This window comes from Martes martes (assembly GCF_963455335.1).
Source record: "Martes martes genome assembly, chromosome: 10".
In the NCBI taxonomy this organism is placed as follows: Eukaryota; Metazoa; Chordata; class Mammalia; order Carnivora; family Mustelidae; genus Martes; species Martes martes.
This window is the reverse complement of record NC_137898.1, coordinates 92,276,585-92,298,793: the sequence shown is the minus strand read 5'-3', so window position 1 is coordinate 92,298,793 and position 22,209 is coordinate 92,276,585. Positions and strand designations below refer to the sequence as shown.

The window sequence follows — 22,209 nt, the reverse complement described above, 5'->3', positions numbered from 1 at the left end:
AGATCACCGGAATAGAGCCAAAAGTCCAAAAATAAACTTGTATGTCTAAGGCCAATTAATTTTCTACAAGGGAATTAAGACAATTCAATGGGGGAAGGAATAACCTTTTTTTCAACAAATAGTACTGAGACTCTTAGATGTCTAATGGAGTTGGACCTCACACCAGATACAAAAACTAACTCAAAATGAATCACAGACTGAAATCTAAGACCTAAAACTATAAACTTCTTCGAAGAAAATATAGGAGTAAATCTTGACCTTGGGTTAGGCAAAGTCTTCCTAAATAAGACACCAAAAGCTTAAGTAACGAAAGAAACAATTAACCAAACTTCATCAAAATTAAAAACTTTTATGCTTAACAGAGAGAATAAAGACAGGCAAAGACAACCCACAGAATGTGAGAAAATATCTGCAAATCATGTTACCTGATAAAGGACTTGTATCTAGAATATATAAAGAACACTTACAACTCAGTAATAACAACCCAATTAAAAAATGGGCAAAGAATCTGAATAGATATTTCTCCAAAAACACGCAAATGGCCAATAAACATATGAAAAGATACTCAACATTATTAGTCATCAGGAAAATGCAAATCAAACTCACAAAGATATACCACTTCATTACCACTAAGATGGCAACAATCAAAAACACAATAACAAGGATATGGAGCATCTGAAACTCTCATATACTGCCAGGGGTATTGTATAATGGTGAGTTACTTTGTAAAGCAGTCTGTCAATTCTTCAAAAGGTTAAGCACAGAGCTACCATGTGACCCAGCAGTTTCATTCCTAGATATATGCATGAGACATGAAAATATTTATCTACACAAAAACTTGTATATCAGTGTTCATAAAGGCATTATTCATAGCCAAAAATGGAAATGACTAAAAAAAAATGAGTTGATAAAGTATAGCAGACCCCTACAATGGAATATTATTTAGCCATAAAAAGAATTAAATTCTGATACATGGCTAAATTTGAGAACACTATGCTAAGTCAAAGAAGCTAATAACAAAAGACCATATATTATACGATTCCATTTATATGAAGTGTCCAGAAAAGGGAAATCTATAGACACAGAAAGTAAACTAGTGGATGCTTAGGCTAGGGAGCAGGGAAGGGTTGGGACAGTGTCTGCTAATGGGTATGGGATTTTTTTTTTAAGTTAATGACGCCATATTTAAAAAAAGAAGCCTATAGTCATCACAACCGCTAGTGAACATTTACTGAGCAAGTACCCACTGAGAAAGTTTTTTTAAATAGTATTTACCCAAGGAAGGGAGATTTAACAGAGGATAAAAATGTCTTAAAAAGAGACTAAGAATCCTGCCTCAAGTAGAACTGCAGAGAACAATTTTTCTCTACTAAACAATAAAGGTAGTCTGCCTAAAATTTTACAATTCCTCACTTTCTGTGAAGAAATGAGCTTCAAAAGGGGTTATTGCCCCTTACCTTTACCCAAATACTATAAGCAAAGATAGTGTGATATATACTTTAGGAACAGAGGTGGGAAAATAATAAGCTTTTTTCCTTCCTAATTCTTACACACAGGTCCTAACACAAGAAAATACCTTATGGAAAACAGTCCAAATAAATTCCGAGGCCCAGAAATCTTTTCTTTTTCTTCTACTGGGGCAGAGTAGGGAGAAGGGTGGAGAAAGGCAAAGGGATAATACGACTAGGGAGAAATAAATTTGATTACTTCCTCTTCCCTCCAAAATCTTTCAGTCTGTGTTGTTTTCCTTTAAAAAATTTGTATCACACTAAAAACTTCCAGGATGAGTATTCTATAGAATTTGCCTAGATTAAATCACCCCAATAAAAACAAAAACTTTCATTTTCTTGATTTCCACCCCAAGACATAGCTTTATTTATTCATAAAACAGTCCACATATTCACACAGTACTGTGAACACACTAAGTAATGAAAATGCTGTTTAAAACAGTTTAAAAAAATAAAATACTTTTGATGTTCATAGTCATTGATAAAATATACATTCCCTTTTATTTATTAATTTTCAGCTGATCATACCATCTCTGTGAGTTCTTTAAACTTGTTATTTTTCTTTTATCACTGTGCTCATTAATAAGCTATATTCCTACTATAATACAAAAACAAATAATGACAAAACCTAATGGACCAAGTAGCTCTTTAAAGTTATCTAAAATGTCAAATGCACCTTTGTGAAATCATCAATAGGGAAATAATATATTAAAAATCAAAACCACATAAAATTAAGAACGCATATTATATCAATAAATGGAAAGAAAGCAAAACAAGCTATGTATTTACCTAAAAAAGAAAAATCTGTTTCTTTTAACAGTTGATAAAATAACCACACTAACGAAAAAGTGTACTCACCTGGTTTTGGCACTGAGTTGGTCACTGACTGGGGAACTTTCTGATTAATTAACTCAACACAGTGTCCAGGGAAGAGTCCCACCTAAGGAAGAAAAGCAGCAAAGAGAATTCTAAACCAGAGCAGCACAGACCAGTATGTGAACACTGCCAATTCCATTCCAGTAAAGTACTCCACAGTCCCTCCCAAAGGATTCTGTTATTCCAAGACTCTAAATCACAGATGATACCAATTACACAAACAAATAATAAAACAATCTGTTGCTATGTGTATACAGAGCAGTGTATTATTAGTCCAAATATCCAAGTCTGCTTCTTAAGTTTTAGCTTTTAATTTCTCAAACTTTCTTTATACTAATTAAAATATTTAGTCTGATATCAAGCTATACAAGCAGTACTACAATTTTTACCTCTAAAAACTTGCTGAAATTTCAACCTAGTTGTATTGTTGTATCTACGGCCAACTTTTATATTTATTGTCTTCTCTATAATCTAAAAAAAAGTCAAGACTAAACCACATTCAAATTTTTTTGTGTGTGAATTTTCTCTTCATTCTCTCACAGGTTCCATGAAAAATGACAGGGCTAAAATAAACCGGTGAAACAATGACTCATTTAAAATCCTGATATTTACTGTTGCTAGTAGTGTATAAATAAGTGGGAAAGCAAAAGAGAAGGAAACAACCAATCTCAGTGGTAATGACGGACTCCAGCTCCGAAAACACACAACTCTGACCTGGTGGCAGAACCGCTCCTGACGTTAGGTATAGAATCCTAAGGAGTTGTATTTGGGAAATACTGAGCTCACCACAGACCACCCAAATTACACAGAGATACACTGCAGAGCCAATAGAATAAATACAGAGATAAACAGCCTGGAAACAAAAGTAAAAAGGAGATCTCTGCCAATATTTATAGATGTTTCCTTAGATAGGAATATAATCAGGCTACCATGCAACAGATGTTAACGCTGAACATGAAAACTACATCACTTTTTACATCCCTCTGTTGACAGACTCAGGAAGAATGGAATGGTCTTCCAAAAGTTATGACTCATCATGAAGTTCTGAGCTGTATAACTTCCATCTGTGTGGGATTATTTTCACATATGTATTTGCTTCATTCTTATTCCAATTTCTGGATCGATATTCCATGGTAGTTCTTAAAATTATGAAGATGTAACTCGTTATCATGAGCTGAAAAGGGATTATTAACATGTTATCGTGTCTGTTGAAAAGATATTTAAATTTGGGATTCTTAAAGTCCCTATGCATTGCTTTCCAAAATGCAGCTTTAAGTGTTTGTTTTACTTGTGAAATTTCATACCATATTTTATTCAACATCCTATGTAGCTAAACGAGTAGAAATTCTTCTGAGATCAATTAGAACCAGGTAAGAATCGCCTTGAGAAATCCTCCTCATTCTTCCTTACACAAATCAGTTATTGAGAGAGGGTGGATGGTGTCATGGCCAATGCGTAGCCTCAATGGTAAGAGTTAATGGTTCAGTTCTAGGTCTGCTGCTTACAAGGTCAGGTTTGTGACTAAGCCTCTCTTCTTTCAGTTTCTTCATCTAAACACAGTAGTAGTACGTAGTTCATAAGGGTTGTTATAAGAATTAGATGGATCAGTATAAACTAAATGCATACAGTAAGCACCCATTAAGTGTTGGTGTCCTATATGCTGGCTCCTCCAAGCCTGGTGGGCTCAGGCTCCACCATTAAATGGACGACACATAACACTTACCACCTTGTCCATGTGCGGACTTGAGTTCCTTCCCTATCGAATATCATTCTTCCCATAAAATTAGAATTAATTTAGATTTATAAACATTTTCTGCAATTTTCTAGAGAGAAATGACCAGGTTCTAAACTTGGCCAGCCCATTTACTAAGCTCTGTGATATGGAGCAAATTAATTAACATCTGTCTCAGTTTCCTAATTTGTAAAAATGGGAATAATATTAGCTACCACAATAATTTGTGTGAAAGCACTATTTTCGAAACTCAAGTATCTTTCAGCAAATAAAAACTAGTTTTCCATCACTTCCTAGACTGAAAAAACCATAATGAACTTCTTTGGACAACTACATCATATATTAGTTACATTTGCACCTTTTAAATTTGTCTCAGCGCATTGGGTTTAGATATATGAGTGAACATGACATTGTGTACTATGTAGAGGTCCGTGGTAACTTCATTTAAGGCCTATTTCCAATCCCTGCTCACCTGTCTTCCTTTAACATAAAGCATAATATTACTATTATAAAGTATAATATTACTATTAGCATAAAGTATAATATTACTATTAGCTAAACTATTTATTCAGTGCCCAGGCTCCTTGCATCTGGGTGTAGTCAGAGCACATGCATATACAGCTCTACTGCTACTGTTCCAGCTCCTTCCTCCTGCTGTGATGAAGGTATTAGATCTGTAGGAACCATGAGTTGACCTTAAAAGAAAGACCAAGAGAATCTTAGAAATTTCTGTCTAGCATCTTTAAGTTGCTAATTCAATAGTGACCATCAGCCACTTTTTCTATTCACTTCTCTGTTTCTCGAAACCAAAAGCACCCTGGTTAATAAGCCTTTTAGTTGGAAGAGTTGATTCTATAAATTTGTGAAAGGCAATAGAGTCTATTTTCGTATTATAAAATTTCCATTACAAAAAAATGAGGCTGTGTTCTGTTGAAAATATACACAAGAATGAGAAAGAGAATATAACTAGCTCTAAAAATACAGTTAATGAGCATTTACTTTTCTGACTCATGCTTAAGCTAATATTTCACCAAATATAAACAATCCTGATAAACTCAAAATGTCAAATGTTAAAAGTGACTGGAACTCTGGCACTATGATCTATGAGCTATGTCATCCCGTTTCATATATTCCTTCTGCCAGCAGTGACAATTTCTAAAGCTAATTTACACAGCTGAGAAGGGTGAGGGAAATTGGGTATATTGGCAAAAATCAAAATGAGATTCACCTATAGCAGTAAGATGGAAGACAGAGAAAAGACCAACATCTATAGCCATAGGGCAAAGGAATGGGTAAAAATACATAGGAATAGAATAGAATAGAATAGAATAGAATAGAATAGAATAGAATAAAAATACAGTAAAAGAAGAAAAAACCTTAAAGATAAGGCTTCAAAGAAGTCAGGGATGAGATTCCAGGAAGGAAAAATGATTTTCGATTTGGTAGTTTCCCCCCAAATCTTTGAGAAAAAGTGAGAAAAAGCAAGAAGTACTGTTACAGTTGACCCCTCTACCCTTACCCGTAGGTTTTGCCTTCTGTTTCAGTTACCCACGGTCAACCATGGTCTGGAAGCAGACGATCCTCCTTCTCACGCGTTGTCAGAAGGTCAATGGCAGCCTAACCTTACATCACAATACCTACCGAATTCGCCTCACTTCATCTCATCACATAGGCATTTTATCACCTCACATCATCACAAGAAGGATGAGTATAGTACACTAAGATATTTTGAGAGAGAGATCCCATTCACTATATTTTTATAATTGTTCTATTTTATTATTATTTTTGTAACTCTCTTACTGTGCCTAACTTATATATTAAACTTTATCATAGGTATGTATATATGTAGACGACAAACACAGTAGATACAATGTTCAGTACTATCCATAGTTTGGGGCGTTCTCTGGGGGTCTTGAAGGTACCCCCACGGATAAGAGAAGACTACTATGTATGCCACAGCGTGCTGGTAAATGTTGAACACCTGGTCCTTCAGGAGGAGAGGCCTTGATTTATAGCATTTGCCAGAGTCCGTCGTATAAATGCTCCCCCACCATGGCTGATTTCAAGCCACCAGCATGGCACAACTGAATGCAGAGCTCAAAAGAGACATAGGGCGGCCTGTTACATAGTATTTTATGCCTTAAAGAACACTAGGTGGAAATTACTCAACAGCACAGATAACAGCAAAATATAGTAAAATAATTACAAATAAAGTTTAAGTGTTTATTACCTTTATTTTTAATACAATTCACTGACTTGTAAACTTACATGCTTTATTTTTTAATTGCAACTGTGTTTCCCAATTGTGCTACAAAATTCCAAAAAAATTCACAACTTGCTCTGGCTCACCACTAATCCAAACCCATATACTCGGTCCGGGACCTGTCCTAACTCTAACAGTGCCAGGAACAGGTTTCAAGCGGCCTGACAAATGTACAGCTCCCTCACTGCAAGTGAAGGAGGACGGATCTAAATGTAACAGACTCCAATCTGATTCTTTCAACCGTCTTCTACCTTGAGGATTGGCTCAAACTATAAAAGAATTAAGTTTGGCTACAAAAGTGAAGGTACTGAAAAAATATTTTGGTACAACAGAGAGGAAATGTTAGATAAGGAACTACTGCAATAATGTAAGGCTGGAACTCTGATAACGGCGGGAACTGAAAAAAGTCATTGCTTAGGGCACCTGGGTGGCTCAGTGGGTTAAAGCCTCTGCCTTCGGATCAGGTCATGATCCCAGGGTCCTGAGATCGAGTCCCGCATTGGGCTCTCTGCTCCGCAGGGAGCCTGCGTCCTCCTCTCTCTCTCTCTCTGCCTGCCTCTCTGCCTACTTGTGATCTCTGTCTGTCAAATAAATAAATAAAATCTTAAAAAAAAAAAAAAGTCATTGCTTACCAATGAAGCCTAATCCTAACTATGGTCTCTCTGAGGAACTAATCAACATATAAAGGAAACTTCAACACAACAACAATGTGCTTATCACTGATTTTTTTAAAAATTCCTATTCTAGTGGTTGATTTATGTAATTAATAGCTAGTGAAACTCTGGGACTGTTAGCATAACAAAATATGTTTTTTATTAAGCGTAGTAAAGTAATGCTCTTACTTCCAGAGATATGCCACAGATTTTTCATCATCTGGAACTACTACTATGAAACGGCCTCAGAGAGTTTCCAATTTTTCGTTTTCAGATTACAACTTCCTCTCCTCTCAGGCCTTTAGTATTCATCTATTCCATGACAACTGAAGGTCAAATTCAGAGGTACTGCATCCCCTTCCCTTCATGTATTTCCCCATTAGGGTACCTAGTCCCCTTCCAATCTCTTTTTTTTTTTGCTATGTAGTGTGAACTCTGTGATTGATCATTTGTACTTTAAAAAATATCAGTACCCTTGGGGCGCCTGGGTGGCTCAGTGGGTTAATGCCTCTGCCTTCGGCTCTGGTCATGATCCCAGGGTCCTGGGATCGAGCCCTGCATCGGGCTCTCTGCTCAGCAGGGAACCTGCTTCCTTTCTCTCTCTCTGCCTGCCTCTTGGCCTACTTGTGATCTCTGTCTGTCAAAGAAATAAATAAAATCTTAAAAAAATATATCAGTACCCTTAATTTCCTCATAATACTAACCTTCTGCCAAACCAATTAGCAACCCTCTCCAAAATAAATCAACATACCACCCTATTTGCACGCCTCTGTATTGCTAAAGAAAAATCACATCACTCAGGATATTCAAACAAGACAAATTCACGCTTTCCCACCTTGAAATGTCAATTATCTTCTTCCCACTCCCCAAATATTCTTCGAGAACTCACTCCATCTTAGGATCTCTGTCCAGTCCAGGTTACGTGCCCCTGCCAACACCATCCCAGTCACAGTTAATCATACCATAAATTAATTAGTCAATTAGTCCGTATCTTAAGATTTTGGAACTACGTCTGAATCTTTAATTGCCTCCAAGTTGCTAGAACTAGAAAGTAGTTTTTAAAAAAGGAGAAGGATGAGACAAAGAAGCAGCAGCTGCTGCTACTACACAAAAAGGAGTTAAAACTGTAAGCAAATTCCCTCAATTCCTGACTTCCCAGTTCCTGGTTCCATCCAATAATTTTTGCACTGGTCCTTTGAGATATTCCTAATTGCGTCTCCCCACCTTTATGTCCCAAGAAACACCACATTGCTTCTGGTTTCTTTGCCTTATTTACACTGTCTCCTAAACTTAAATGCCAGCTCCTTAATTTGTACGGTTAAAAACATTAGTCTTCCAGTAGGATGTTAAGGCTTGAAACCGAGAAACAAAGTCAGGAGGAGTGCCTATGTGGCTTGGTCGGTTAAGCATCTGCCTTTGGTTCAGGTCATGGTCTCAGGGTCCTGGGATTCAGCCCCACACAGCAGGGAATCTGCTTTTCCTTCTGCGCCTCTCCCTGCTAGTGCGTGCTCACACTCTCTAGCTCACTTGTTCTCTCTCGAATAAATAAAACTTATTAAGTCAGGAATCAGGGTACAAATCTGGGAGATAAGCACATAACATTGACTTTAAAGCTGAAAAAGTAAGTAAGATAGTTTAAGAGAAAGAGCACAGAATGAGAAGGCAGTTCAACTCCAAACTTTCAAGGATCTGCTAGAGGAGGACATGCCGTAAAAAGAAGATTGTGGAGACAGAGAAACTTTAAGACTGTCATGTCACTTCTATTGAGAGAAGAAAATATCAAAAAAAAAAAAAAAATAAAACAGTGATGAGGTCTTAAGTAAGAGGAGTAGTGAAGTGTCTATTTTTGCATTAAGCCAAACAGAAACCACTAGTGAAGCAAGAGAAGAAACAGGGCACATACCTGTGATGAGTCAATGTAATAATGTAATGTAATGTAATAATGATGGCCCTAGAACCTAGTCTGGGTAAAAAAAGCAAGGTAATGGCAGAAACTGGAGGGGCCCATGGAATGATCATATTGAGCACAACTACTAATTACATAGTAAGTAACTAACAAATGAGATTAAATTTCCCCACTAGCTCAATGACGTATCAAATAAAATTACAGTTGGTTTAAAATTTTAGTGACTCTAGATGAGGGTAGAGAAGGCATTGTAAGTGTAGAACAAGTAGATGAAAAGAGCAACCTGTGTAATGAGGGAAGGAGGGATGATGGTTAAATGTATCTGGAAACTGAGTTTATAAAAGAAGAGTAGTGGTAAGCAAGACTGGAGAAGTAAAACAGCGTCAGAAATCATGGATGGTCTCACACATCATGACAAGAAGGTTGAAGTTTCTTCTTTATTAAATGAAAGTGACAAACTGTGAGCAGAAGAGGGACAGAACAGTTACGTTTTAGTAAGAAAAATCTAATAGCAGTGTATACCTTTTAGGGTAGGAGGAAGGGGCGATGACAAGAAGCAGAAGCACATTTTAGGAATCTGCAAACTAGAAAAGAGATAATAAAAATGTGTAGTATCAAAATGGCATGAAGAATTAAGGAGAGTACGAATGTAGGGGCACAGAGGTAAGAAGTGAAAGAAACGATCAAGTGGGTTGAATAAAAAAAAAAGTTAAGTCAAAGATGTTTCTCCAGTTTTTTTCTTCCCAATATGATTGAGCTATAATTGACAATAAACTGTTACATATTTAATATATACATTTGGTAAGTTCTGACACCTGTAAAACTATAACTACAATCAAGATTCTGAATATATTTGGGACACCTGGGTGGCTCAGTCAGTTAAGCATCTGTCTTCAGCTCAGGTCACGATCTCAGGGTCCTGGGATCAAGCCCCACATCAGGCTCCCTGCTCAGTGGGAAGCCTGCTTCTCCCTCTGCTCCCCCTGCTTGTGCTATCTCTCTCTGTCCAATAAATAAATAAATAAAAATCTTTCAAAAATTAAAAAAAAAAGATTCTGAATATATTCATCAACCCCAAAAAGCTTCCTTTTATCTCTTTGTAATCTCTCCCTCTCCCTGCCCAACGACCATCCCTGCTCACCAGGCAACCACTGATCTACTTTTCATCACTAAACATTACTTTGCATTTCCTACAATTTTATTTGAATGGACTCAAAATAATGTATTCTTTTGTTGTGTTTTCTTTCACTCAGCGTAATTATTTTGAGGATCACTCGTGTCGCTGTATGTATCAGTAATTCATTCCTTTTTATCCCAGCATTATTCCATTGTATAGACAGTACCATTTGTTTATCCATTAATCATTTGTTGGTAAAATGTTTCCAGTTTGGGGCTATTATATATATGGCTGCTATGAACACTCATATATGAGTTTCATTTGGACGTCGGCTTTCTTTTCCTCTCAAGTAACAATCTAGGAGTGCAATGTGTGGATCAGTGGCAGGTGTCTATTTAACTTTAGAAGCTGACACACTGTTTTCCAAGTTGTAGCATCTCATTCTCACCAACACCTTGTGTTTCAATCCCTCCACAGCGTCACCGTTCTAATAAATATGTAGCGATATCTTATTTTGCATTTCTCTAATAACAAATGACACTGGGCATGTTTTTATGTGTTTATTTGACATACATCCTTTTGGAGAAGTTTCAATCTTTGCCTCCTTTTAAAATTGAGCTCTGCTACCTCATTGAATATCTTCTGAATACAAGCCCTTTCTCAGATATAATCATTGCCAATATTTTTTTCCCAGTCTGTAGCTTTATTTTTGTTGTCTTACGAGTGATGTTTTTCAAAGAGAAGTTTCCAACGTTGATGAAATTCAATTTATCTTATGAATTGTTTGTTTCGTATTGTATTTAAGACATCTCTGCCCAGCCCGAAGTCACAAAAATTTCCCCTATGTTTTCTTCAAGCAGCTTTTAGTTTATATTTGGGTATGTGATCCATTTTGGGTCTTTACAGATGGTTTAAAAAACAAATCAAAGTTTTTTTGTTTTGTTTTATAATAGTGGCGTATGAACATCCATTTGTTCTGGTACCATTTGTAAAACAGACCATGTGCTCTTCACTGAATTGATTTGAATCTTTGTTGAAAATCATTTGTCCATGTATATGTATGGGTCTATTTCTGGACTCGATTCTGTTCTATTATTCTATTTGTCTACCTTCCATTAATAACATACCCTCTTAATATAGTACCTTAACAGTAAGTCTTCAAATCAATAAATGCTAGCTCTCCAACTTAGTTCTTTTTCAAATTTATCTTGGCTATTCTATTCTAGCTCCTTTGCATTTTCATTTGAATTAATTTGCTTATCAATTTCTATAAAAAAGTTTGCCAAGATTTTGACTGGGATCTCTGTGGAGAATAATGACATCTTAACAATGTAAAGACTTCCAATCCACACATAGGGTGTATCTCTCTCTCTCTCTCTCTCTCTCTCTTTTTTTTTTTTTTTTGGATATTCTTTAACTTTTCTCAAAAATATTTTACAGTTTTCAGTAGAGAGATCTTTCATATTTTTTTCAGATATATCACCAAGTGTTTCTTATTTTTGATGCTATTCTAAGTAGATTTTATTGTATATGCTGACTGATGTTAATGTTGTTAGTCCATGGACTACATTTAGAATAAAAGATTCTCATGGAGTTGTTCCAAATATTTTTATTTCAAGGATATATGTATATACTTTAAATATAAACATATTTGTATTTCTTCACATGTGAAAATGATTTTCCCTTCTCTGAAATTGTTTGTTTGTAAGTAGTAACATCATTTGTAAATGTCATGTTAGAAGTCATACAGAAGGATTTTAGAAAATACCTATTATAACAAGGGTATGAAGGTTTGATAAGGTTAAGAACTACTGCTCTAAGCCATTTTGCCAATAATTTCCATAAAACTGAATGTTTAAATAACATTTGATAGGACATGCTCTGATGTTATAAATTAGCAAAAGGATATCAAGAAACAAGTATCAATGGCAGTTGCTAATGCCAATTGCACTAACAAGAAAAATAAAACAGCAACAAGAAATATGAAAAATAATTTAAGAAAATTTTTATATTTTTATGATCCAAGGGGGAAAATAATACAGAATTGGAACTCAGCAAACTTGTGTACTGTCCTGGTTGTACCATTACGTACTGTCTTTGTGAATCAGAACAATTTATCTAAATCTTTCATCTCTAGATTTGGGCAATTTTTAAATGACAGGTTAAGAAGAGATGATCTACTCTCATTTTTTCTACTGTAGAAATCTATTATGCATACAAGTCAACAAGTACAAGCCACTACTGGTTCATTAAATTACTACTATGATCTCTTCTTTGCCCTGAATACCTAGGATTTGATCTAAGCTCTGATACTAAACAGCAGAGTAACAATGGGCTAGTTGTTTTACCCCCTACACTTAAGTTTTTCATCAGTACGAGATAATAGTCCCTTCTCTACAGAGCTGTAAGAATTAAAGGTCAATGCAAAGCACTTAGAACAGCACACTTAGGAAGCAATGAAGAAGTGTTACGACTGCTTTTATTTGTAGTATCACATACTCCCTTTCCTTAAAGTTATTTAGCATTACAGATGAAGATTTACATGATCTCCCAAAACTTAACTAGATGAGAAATATGGTGCCTGCCCCATTTAATAGCAAGGAAAAAGGCATAGCTTTGGATCCCATAAATAAATATACTTTTTTTTTTTTTAAATAAATGAGCAGGTAAACTTCCTTCCTTCACTAAACTACTATGAGGGACAGGCTTCCAAATATCTTCCCTTTGGCTAAATAATACTTTTCTGAAAATAAGTTATTTCGAATTAAATGAAACTCCTGAGGTAAGGACATTGTTATTGTTCAAGAACTGCTTTTCTCATATGTGTACACAAAGACACTAGCAGGACATTCTAGGGCAACGATGAAAAATTAAAAAGCTGATCCTTTACCATCTTGTGGAGAACTAAGAGAATGTGAGCTGTATAAAATTCAGTCAATCTCTAAGTGGTATTCTATCCATTAAGTGCATCCCAAATGTGTTTCAAGAAAGATTTCCTGGGTGGAAAAGAGAACATTTGTTAAACTGTGTTTAATTTCTTCTTTTATCTGTACACAGGATAAACAATGGGAGACTGCTCCATGGTTATCACAATTTGTGTTTAATAATTATCTGAAGAACTTGATAAAATTCAGAATCCTGTCTCCAGCCCCCAAGATTCTGATTGGTAATACCCAGCTTTAAGATACTTCTCAAGTCATTCTGATCCTAGCAGCTCCCAGATAAAACTCTGAGAAACTGCCCACACAAATAATCCTGAAAGATAATAACATTTTATATTTGTATTATGTTTCTTACCTAAGAAAAAGGGCTCCCCAGATACTCTACCTCATATTTCCAACAAGGGTCTAGAGCCAGGCACAAAAGCTGATGACATTTAGTTTAAAAAATGAGGGAAAAAACAAAACAAAACAGTTGTGGGTTTTTTTGTTGTTGTTGTTTAGTTTTGGGGTTTTTATTTTTGGGTGTTTTTGGGGGGGGTTACTTAAGTATATTCTATGGTAAAACAAAGGTAAAAGATTCAATATATACTTTAGGAAACAAACTAAAAACAGATTTCAGAATTTCAAATTACTATAGTTAATATAATTTCACACTTCCTACTCCCAGAAGTTTAAGAAAAGAAAGAGAGTCACGGTATAATTAAAACACATGGATGAACTAATCCTTCTGTTCCCACAGCTAAATTATGGTCTAAAACAATACACAGACTAAAACTTGGCAAAATGCTCATCTTTATCAACCACCAGATGATTAGCAGAGCTTACCTACAGTACAGAGTAAGCACTGCTTCTAGAAGAGCTGTCTGAGAAATACCTGGGCCAGAATGACATAGATAAAAATATGGTACCACAACCACTGAGACAGAATTTCTGGGCTTAGGTCCCGGGACTCGACATTTTAACAAGATTCCCCGGTGACTGTTAAGTGCACTAAAGACTGAAAATCAGTGCTAATGGAAGGAATAACTTGTAATAGAAGAATGAAGATAGCAGTGTAACACCCTTAAGTATATTAGTAAATGCTGCAAGTTGGACTTTATTTGCAAATTAAGACAATAATGTAATACTACTACCCACCTATTAAAATGGCTAAAATTTAAAAAAAAAAAAAAACCTGAGAACTATCAAATGTTGGTGAGAATGCTCAACAGTGTCATTGCTGGTAGGAATGCAAAATGGGTCAACCACCTTGAACGACAGTTTGGTGGTTTCTTTACAAAGTTAAACACAGGCTTACCATATGATGAAGCAACTGCACTCCCTGGTATTTACCCAAAGGAGCTGAAGACTTCTATCTACACAAAAACCTGCACATGGATGTTTATAGCAGCTTTATTAATAACTGCCAAAACTGGAAACAGCCAAGATGTCCTGCAATAAATGGCACACCCATAACAATTAATACTAGTGACAAAAAAGGACTTACCAAACCTTGGAAAGATATGGAGGAACCTTAAATGCATATTGCTAAGGAAAAGAAGCCAATTTGGAAAGGCTACATACTGGATGACTCCAACTCTATGATGTTTTGGAAAAGGCAAAACTATGGAGCCAGTAAATGATTAATAGTTGTCAGGCATTATGGGGAGAGAAGGATGAAAGGGTAGAGCGCAGGGCTTAGGGCAGTGAAACTACTCTGTATGAAGCGGGAATGGTTGATGCATGTCATTCTGCCTTTATTAAAACCCAAAGAACTATACAACACAAAGAGCGAATCTTAACATAAACAATGAGCTATAGCTAATAATAATGTATGAAATTTGGTTCATTAATTATAATAAAAAAAACAAAAATATTTCAATCATTATGGGGCAGGATGTGAAACTGGCATTCTGTATTACATATATCCATATATTCTGCATCCCCGTGACTTTGGCCAAGGATCTAAGAAGCATCAGATCCTTAGACAGCGCTTCCAGAAAGAGGACTTATTCTGTGTTGTCTATAATCTCTGCAGATCAGCTGGTGGTCAACGAAGATCAGCATTTTGCCAATTCTATACAATGAATTTATAAAGCAAGACGTTAATAACAAGAGAAGCTGTGTATATGTCTGTGTATCGGGGTGGAGGTGATTATATGAAACTCTGTATACTATCTGCTCAATTAGTCTATAAATTTATACTTTAAAAAGGTCTATTATTATCTTAATTAAAAATAATTAAAAAACAAAAAACAAAAAACAGCCACTGTACAGCATCAGTTCACAGCAACACCAAGGGAAGGCTTCCACACTGATGCCTGGACTTTGTCACACTTTGAGAGCTGGCCAGAAAGGAGACAACACACATGACTGTAACAAAAGAAAAAGCGGAATCCGTGTAATACATCATAAACACATCAAGTTGAGCAGACCTGCAAGGGGAGATGCACACGGCCTGCACACTGACAATCACATTTCCAGCAAGCTTTCCAGCAGTGCTCAGAGCATGACACACACCAGAGCTGGCCTCCACCATAAGCAGTGGCCCATATCCTTGCTTCTCTTCATTTTCCCTCCTGAGAACTGTCAGCTCTAAATGGTCTTGATCCCCAGAAAAAAACCACTGAAAGCTACCTCAAGGTCAAGCCCAGCCCCTACACTATTAGCACAGCCTTCCTGCCTTGGTGTGTCCTCTCCCATGGTCCACTTACAAAGTCCATCTGTATGTCCAAGATCAATCAAGTTAGCTACAGGCAGTTACATGTCTAACCTGTGTGCCCCAGTCATCTGAACATCCTATCCTCAAAAGAAATACACAAGACTCTGCATTCCAAAGTCACCTCCTCCAGGAACCTTCCTAGAACTCCCAGGGTATCTTGTTGGGTTCTGAACCTACCAAGCATGTAAGAGGCCCAGAGGGGAGCACTGAGGCCTGTTTGCCTTCTTTGTTCCGCCTTGGGGCATGGTGCTCAAAGCTGAGAGGGCCTTCTGCCATGAACAAAATAAGGGCCCAATACCAGCCTGTGAGAATGAAGTGGGCCCCTTCAAATGCCGCCCAGTCTCCTTGCCACCTGAGGATGGGGGTTGGAGGACAGAGCACCCATGGAGCAGCCATTCCCTGGGGCTCCTTCTTCCAAAAGCCCTCAGCCTCTCAGCAATTATGGCCAATGCCTCTAAGCTGTGCCTGAGAACAGCTGGCTCAGGTAGGGCCCTATTCCATATCAAGTCTATGTGAGAGTACCTGAATGGCCTTCAAACCAGCCCTAAAGGGCTGGTTGGCACCTATGATGAGCTAAATTGTGTATCTCCCAAAAATTCATATGTTGAAGCTCTCACCCCCAGTATCTCAGAATGTGACTGTATTTGGAGATGGGGCCTTTAAAGAAGCAATTTAGATTAAATAAAGTCATACGGGTGTGCCTATGCTAATCTGACAGATGTCCTCATAAGAAGGGGTGATTAGGACACAAGGACAGAGACACTGGGGATGTGTGCACACAGAGGAAAGAGTATGAGGTCATGGCAAGAAGACAGCCATCTGTAAGCTGGGAGGAGAGACTTCAGAAGAATCCAACTCTAACAACACCTCGATCTTGAACTTCAGCCTCCAAAATGCCTAAGAAAATAAATTGCTAGTTCTCAAGTCACCCAGGCTATAGTATATTGCTATAGTGTCAACCAATCATCACCTAATAGACAAATGAAGGAAGAGACGAACTTCAGAAATAGCAATACTTGATAACACAAAAAAACTCACAGAAGTATATTTGTGATTATTATTTGCATTCTCAATTTGTATCACCCATCTATACCAGAATCTATGAAGTTCCAAGAATTCAGACACAATTTACATTAGAGAAATAAAACAAAAAAAATCTGAGTATTAGCCTTCTAAAAGGAGTCAATAAAAAACGTTCTTATATGGGAACCTGGATGACTCAGTCAGTCAAGAGTCTGACTCCTGATTTCCAGCTCAGGTCATGACCTCAGGACTGTGAGACTGAGCCCCACATCAGGCTCCGTGCTTGGCATGGAGTCCGCTTGTACCTCCCGCTCTGCTCCTCCCCCTGCTCGCATTCTTTCTCTCTAAAATAAATAAATGAGTAAAATCTTTTAAAAAGGTTCCTATAAAGAACAAGTTTTTCTAATATTTTGAGAATGTTAACTGGCTTTTAAAAATTAAAATTATAGGGATGCCTGGGTGGCTCAGTTGGTTAAGCGTCTGCCTTCAACTCAGGTCATGATATCAGGGTCCCACATCAGGCTCCCTGTTCAGCACAGAGCCTGTTTCTCTCTCTCACTCTGCCTGCTGCTCCTCCTGCTGTGTTCTCTCTCTCTCTCTCTGACAAATAAAATATTTTTTAAAAAATTAAAATTAAGTAGCCTGCGAGGTAATATAATCACAATAAAATACTAGAAACCTAAACAAGTGCTTTTCTTTTCTTTTTTTTTTAATTTTTTAAAGATTTTATTTATTTATTTGAGAGAGAGAGAGAGAGAATGAGAGAGAGAGAGAGCATAAGAGGAGAGAGGTCAGTGGGAGAAGCAGACTCCGTGCCGAGCAGGGAGCCTGATGTGGGACTCGATCCTGGGACTCCAGGATCATGACCTGAGCCGAAGGCAGTCGCTTAACCAACTGAGCCACCCAGGTGCCCCAACAAGTGCTTTTCTAATGGTGGTGTTTATACACAGCTCTACTAAGGCCCCTCTCGGAGGCTGCATGAGACCCACGGGAGGTCAATCAGACACGCTCCCCTGGCAATAAGGCCCAGGGCACCTTACTTGAACTAACCTAACCAGCGCAACTCTACTGTTGCCTTTTCTCACACTGAGGTTCTGTGTAAGATTCTGTTTGATTAACAATTCCACCGAGTTAAAAAATACATATGTGAAAACCAGTGGACTAAGCCATTATTCCAGTTATTTCAAAATTAAAAATCAGGAATCTCATCTATAATGATCACATACATGGAATAAATTATAATTATCTTCCTCTCTCAACAAAATATCTGAGTAAGGAAGGGCACATGCTCATCATTTAAAAATACATAACAAGGGTAAAGAACATTACAAAGAGCTTGAAGAGGAGTTTTTTCCCCAGATGCAATATACTAATTATTACATAAAAACATAACATATTGTAATAGCAATGTTTCTACCAGTAATTCTGTAAGCTTTATAGAATACAGAATGGTTAATCTTTACAGCATTCCTTTGTTGGCTGAGAAGAAAGATGTTCCTTTCCACCAGATAGGAAACTGAGAATAAAGTTAGTAATATAAGAGTAAATGCAGAAATCATGCTTCGTGCTATTCAGGCAATGTGACGGAGCAGACCTGAATTGGAGTCCTCACTCCATGTCTTCCTGACTGTTTATTAGCACTCTCATCTCAACTGCTTCCCCTCCATAAAAGGGGTTAATAGTTTTGTGAAGATTAAAGAAAACATTGTGTATAAAGTACCCAATAATACTTTGCACATAACAGACGCTCAGTACATGCCTTCCCATTCACACCTTCCCTGCAGTAACCCATGAGGCAGTCTTACAAATGGAATGGATGAGCGCTTAGGAACTTCGAGGAAGAGTGCACTGTGTGCATTATTTCCTTAAAGTGCTGGACTCCTTTCACAAATGACGTTTTGACAGTGATGTTTAAAGGCTGCTCCTAGTTTTTACGGGTGACACCACCCCAATGCCCACAATCAACTTTTCTCAAATCCATATTTTCCAACATGATATAAACAAAAATGACCGCCCTTCCAGGACCAATTAAAATGAAAACAAATAGCAATGCTATATAAAATATCCTTTTATTATCAATTAAAAATAAATCCTTTGTAAGTTTAAAAATCTGTTTTTATTTTTAATATATTTTGGCAACAAGCTAATTTTCAACAATTGTTAATTTATATATTAACATTTAAAAGAATCATCTGTTTAGGCAAGAAACTATTCTGTGTGACTCTAAATAAAAGAGTTAGGAAGATAAATCTACGCCTAGCACTGAGTCAGATCTCAATAAATTACCTGTCACATGAAAGAAGGGAAAACCTACTATCAGTTTTACAATAATAGAAGGAAAATGCTGAGAATAACTAGAGAGATTATAAATGGAACTGTCCAATTAAGAAGAAGCTCAGGTACAAAGAAAGCAAATAACTTTTCTATAATTATAAGAAAGATAGCAATATCAAGAAAAAAACAGCCATCTTAAAGCCAAATTTATTTTTTTAATCATCTTCTAGACTCTACAGTTTATGAACATGGAGAATTGACCACTTAATACGAAAAAAGATGACCCTACTTTTCTATTTAGTTTTATTTTTAACCAAATGCACCAATTATGCATAGCAATTAAGAAATGAGACAAATAAAAGACCCCAACTACACAAACAAGAGAATTTGTGGCATAATATGAATATGGTTTTCCTGGTCTTCATCAACAAATTAAATTGCTATAGATGATTTTATAATGGATAAAAGGAAAGATAAAATTAAATTTATAAAAAAACACAGAATTACTTAAACTTAAAAATCAACATTTTTTTGGAAAAATACGCATCAGACCTATTCTATGTAGTTCACATATTTTAACCTTACATATTAAATCTTTACCATAATCCTGTGAAACAAAGAAGGGTCCTACAATCCCCATTTTACAAATGAGGAAACTGAGGCACAGAGAAGTAAAATTACCCAGCTCAAGGTAACACAGCATAACACCCAGGCAATCTGGCACCAAAGCCCACACTCTTAACACCATGCTATCCTGTTTTAAACTGTATGATTATTTTTAAATAAAATGTATTTTATAAAAATCTAATACTAGCTTCCATTTAACATGCAAAGCTCAAAATATTTATATAATACTTATTAATATTTCTAGCTATAAAGAATGAACATTTTATTTATGTAGCATTTTAGGAACACTTTTATAAAAAGACCACAAAATCCATAAAAAATTCACAGGTTACATATTAAAGATACAATTTTAAGCCATTTTCAGATGCTCTTCTATGGATGGTTTTAACTGATAAAAGAAAACCTACATATCCTATGGAAATTAGTGTTAGTCAATCTAAAGAGCCCATCATTAGCTCTCAAATTATTTAGGAATATATAAAAAAAGAAATGAGGGTGCCTGGGTGGCTCAGTGGGTTAAGCCTCTGCCTTCGGCTCAGGTCATGATCTCAGGGTCCTGAGATCAAGTCCCGCATCAGGCTCTCTGCTCAGCGGGGAGCCTGCTTCCCTCTCTCTCTCTCTCTCTGTCTGCCTCTCTGCCCACTTGTGATCTCTGTCAAATAAATAAAATCTTTAAAAAAAAAAAAGAAATGAGACTGCTTTAGATGCCATTGTTGGTATGCAATTAACATACTGTTTAAATATCAGTTAAAATACCTTTTTACAAAAAGGTTGATCAAACTGACTTAATTCTAGAGAACAGAAAAAATATGTCAATCATGATTCAAAACCAGTATTAAAAGCAAGGTGGAGTTATAGGCCTGATAATCTAAAAGTGGTCATCAGACCTGTAATTCTGTTCAAACTTTGGTTATATCACCATTTAAAAAAGAAGAAGATAAAACAACCACAAGAGTAAGCAGAAAAGGAAATCGAAGTCTAATATCATCTACATTTTTCTAAATCTGCTGACAAAGTCCATTGCCAGTACATGCTGTAAAGACAAATATTACTGAAGAATAAACAAACCCTGTTTTTTGAACTTCTTCACACCTAATTCTTTGCTGCCTACCTGAAATCCATGCTTGCCTCTCCACCACGTGCTCAACACTTTTGGGGGCATGTCAATAACAGAAACGATGTCTCCCACCTACAAGGAAAAATTTTAAGTGAAATTTTTTAGTCAAATTTTAAACCAGTTGGTATGTCTAGAATTTAAATCTGAACTAGAACAAAAAGTTAAAGTACAATCCTTATTCTCGGGCTAATTATTTCTGGAAAAACATAATACATTTTTCTGTAAAAAATTTAATAATCTTAACCATTTGTAAAGAAGAGGTCTAAAAAAAGTTAAGCACAAAGATGGGGATCCAACTAACATATGTGCAGGAACTTCAGAAAGCCAAATTTAGAGCATACGATTTTTGAATGCCAGGTGTCATACCATCATCACCACTTCTGCTAAAATATTGTTACTGTTACTAAAAGTGATCAGATCCACTTACAAGGAACAGTTTAAAATACTCATATTTAGAACAACCATAGCTTTTATTAATAACATTTAGTGTACTGTTTTGAGCACTTGATATATTTTATTTAATCATATAACAAAGGCTTGCAATGTCTACAATCACCTGGTTACCTATAGTAAGTATAAAGTTGGATGACAACTATACTTTTTTCAATAGATGGTACAATATAACATTTTCACTTAATAGCCTACTTTCTTCACTCTAAATGACAAATTAGTGAGTGTATACAAACTTTTACAAAATCATAAATACAAAATCATAATGAGAGTTTCAAACAATATATTGAATGGGAGTTACACTCTTCAATCAAAATAAGTTACAATTTCTAGGATAAAACACAGTAAAGTACTTCAGAACAGTATTACTATGGTATACATATTGCTTTAAGAATTTTTCTTTGTATATTAACAACTGATCTTTCAGGCCATGAAAGAGTTATCTTCACTTTATTTTTGCTAACAGACATGGCATCTTTGAAGACATGCATTCCTTTATGTATGGAACCTAAAAATTTATATTGTTTTTTTCTTAAACTGAGCAACTGTTAGCAGTTTTTTTTGTCTCTCATCAGTCAATATTAAAGAAACTTAATTCCCTCCTTTTGCATCTGATAGCAAGAAATGTTCTTTTCACTTTTCATCTGTTCTTTAACTCAATCTTTGAACAAACAATGAGAAGAAAGTATCATTGGGTATCGTTTTTAGGTACTAAAAACACAAAGACAAAAGAATGACTCTCAAGATCCTGGAGATAAACAGGATAACAACTATAACTGCGCGTAGTAAGTGAAATGTCAGGGATAGGAGGGCCGGGCTGGCTCAGTCATAGAGCATGCAACTCTTGATCTCGAGGTTGTGGGTTCAAGCCCCATATTAGATGTAGTGATTACTTAAATATAAAATATTTTTTAAAAAAAAGAAAGAAAGAAAAAAGAAATGTCAATCCAGGCTATTTGGGGATAGGTATTTGCACAGAGTATGGAGAAGATCAAAGATGACTTCCTAAAAGAAATGGGA

General features: G+C 36.2%; 1 protein-coding gene across 1 annotated transcript in view; it reads right to left on the bottom strand.

The window, feature by feature from the left end:
* The window catches only part of ARHGAP32 (Rho GTPase activating protein 32), a 193,990-nt gene that overhangs the window by 59,178 nt on the left and 112,603 nt on the right, over positions 1 to 22,209 (bottom strand). The window contains exons 10-11 of the mRNA XM_080817526.1: positions 20,734 to 20,811; positions 2,367 to 2,448 (exon numbers count right to left, since the gene is read on the bottom strand). Of these exons, the coding sequence (XP_080673652.1) occupies positions 2,367 to 2,448; positions 20,734 to 20,811 (160 nt within the window). The remainder of the gene's footprint in view (positions 1 to 2,366; positions 2,449 to 20,733; positions 20,812 to 22,209) is intronic.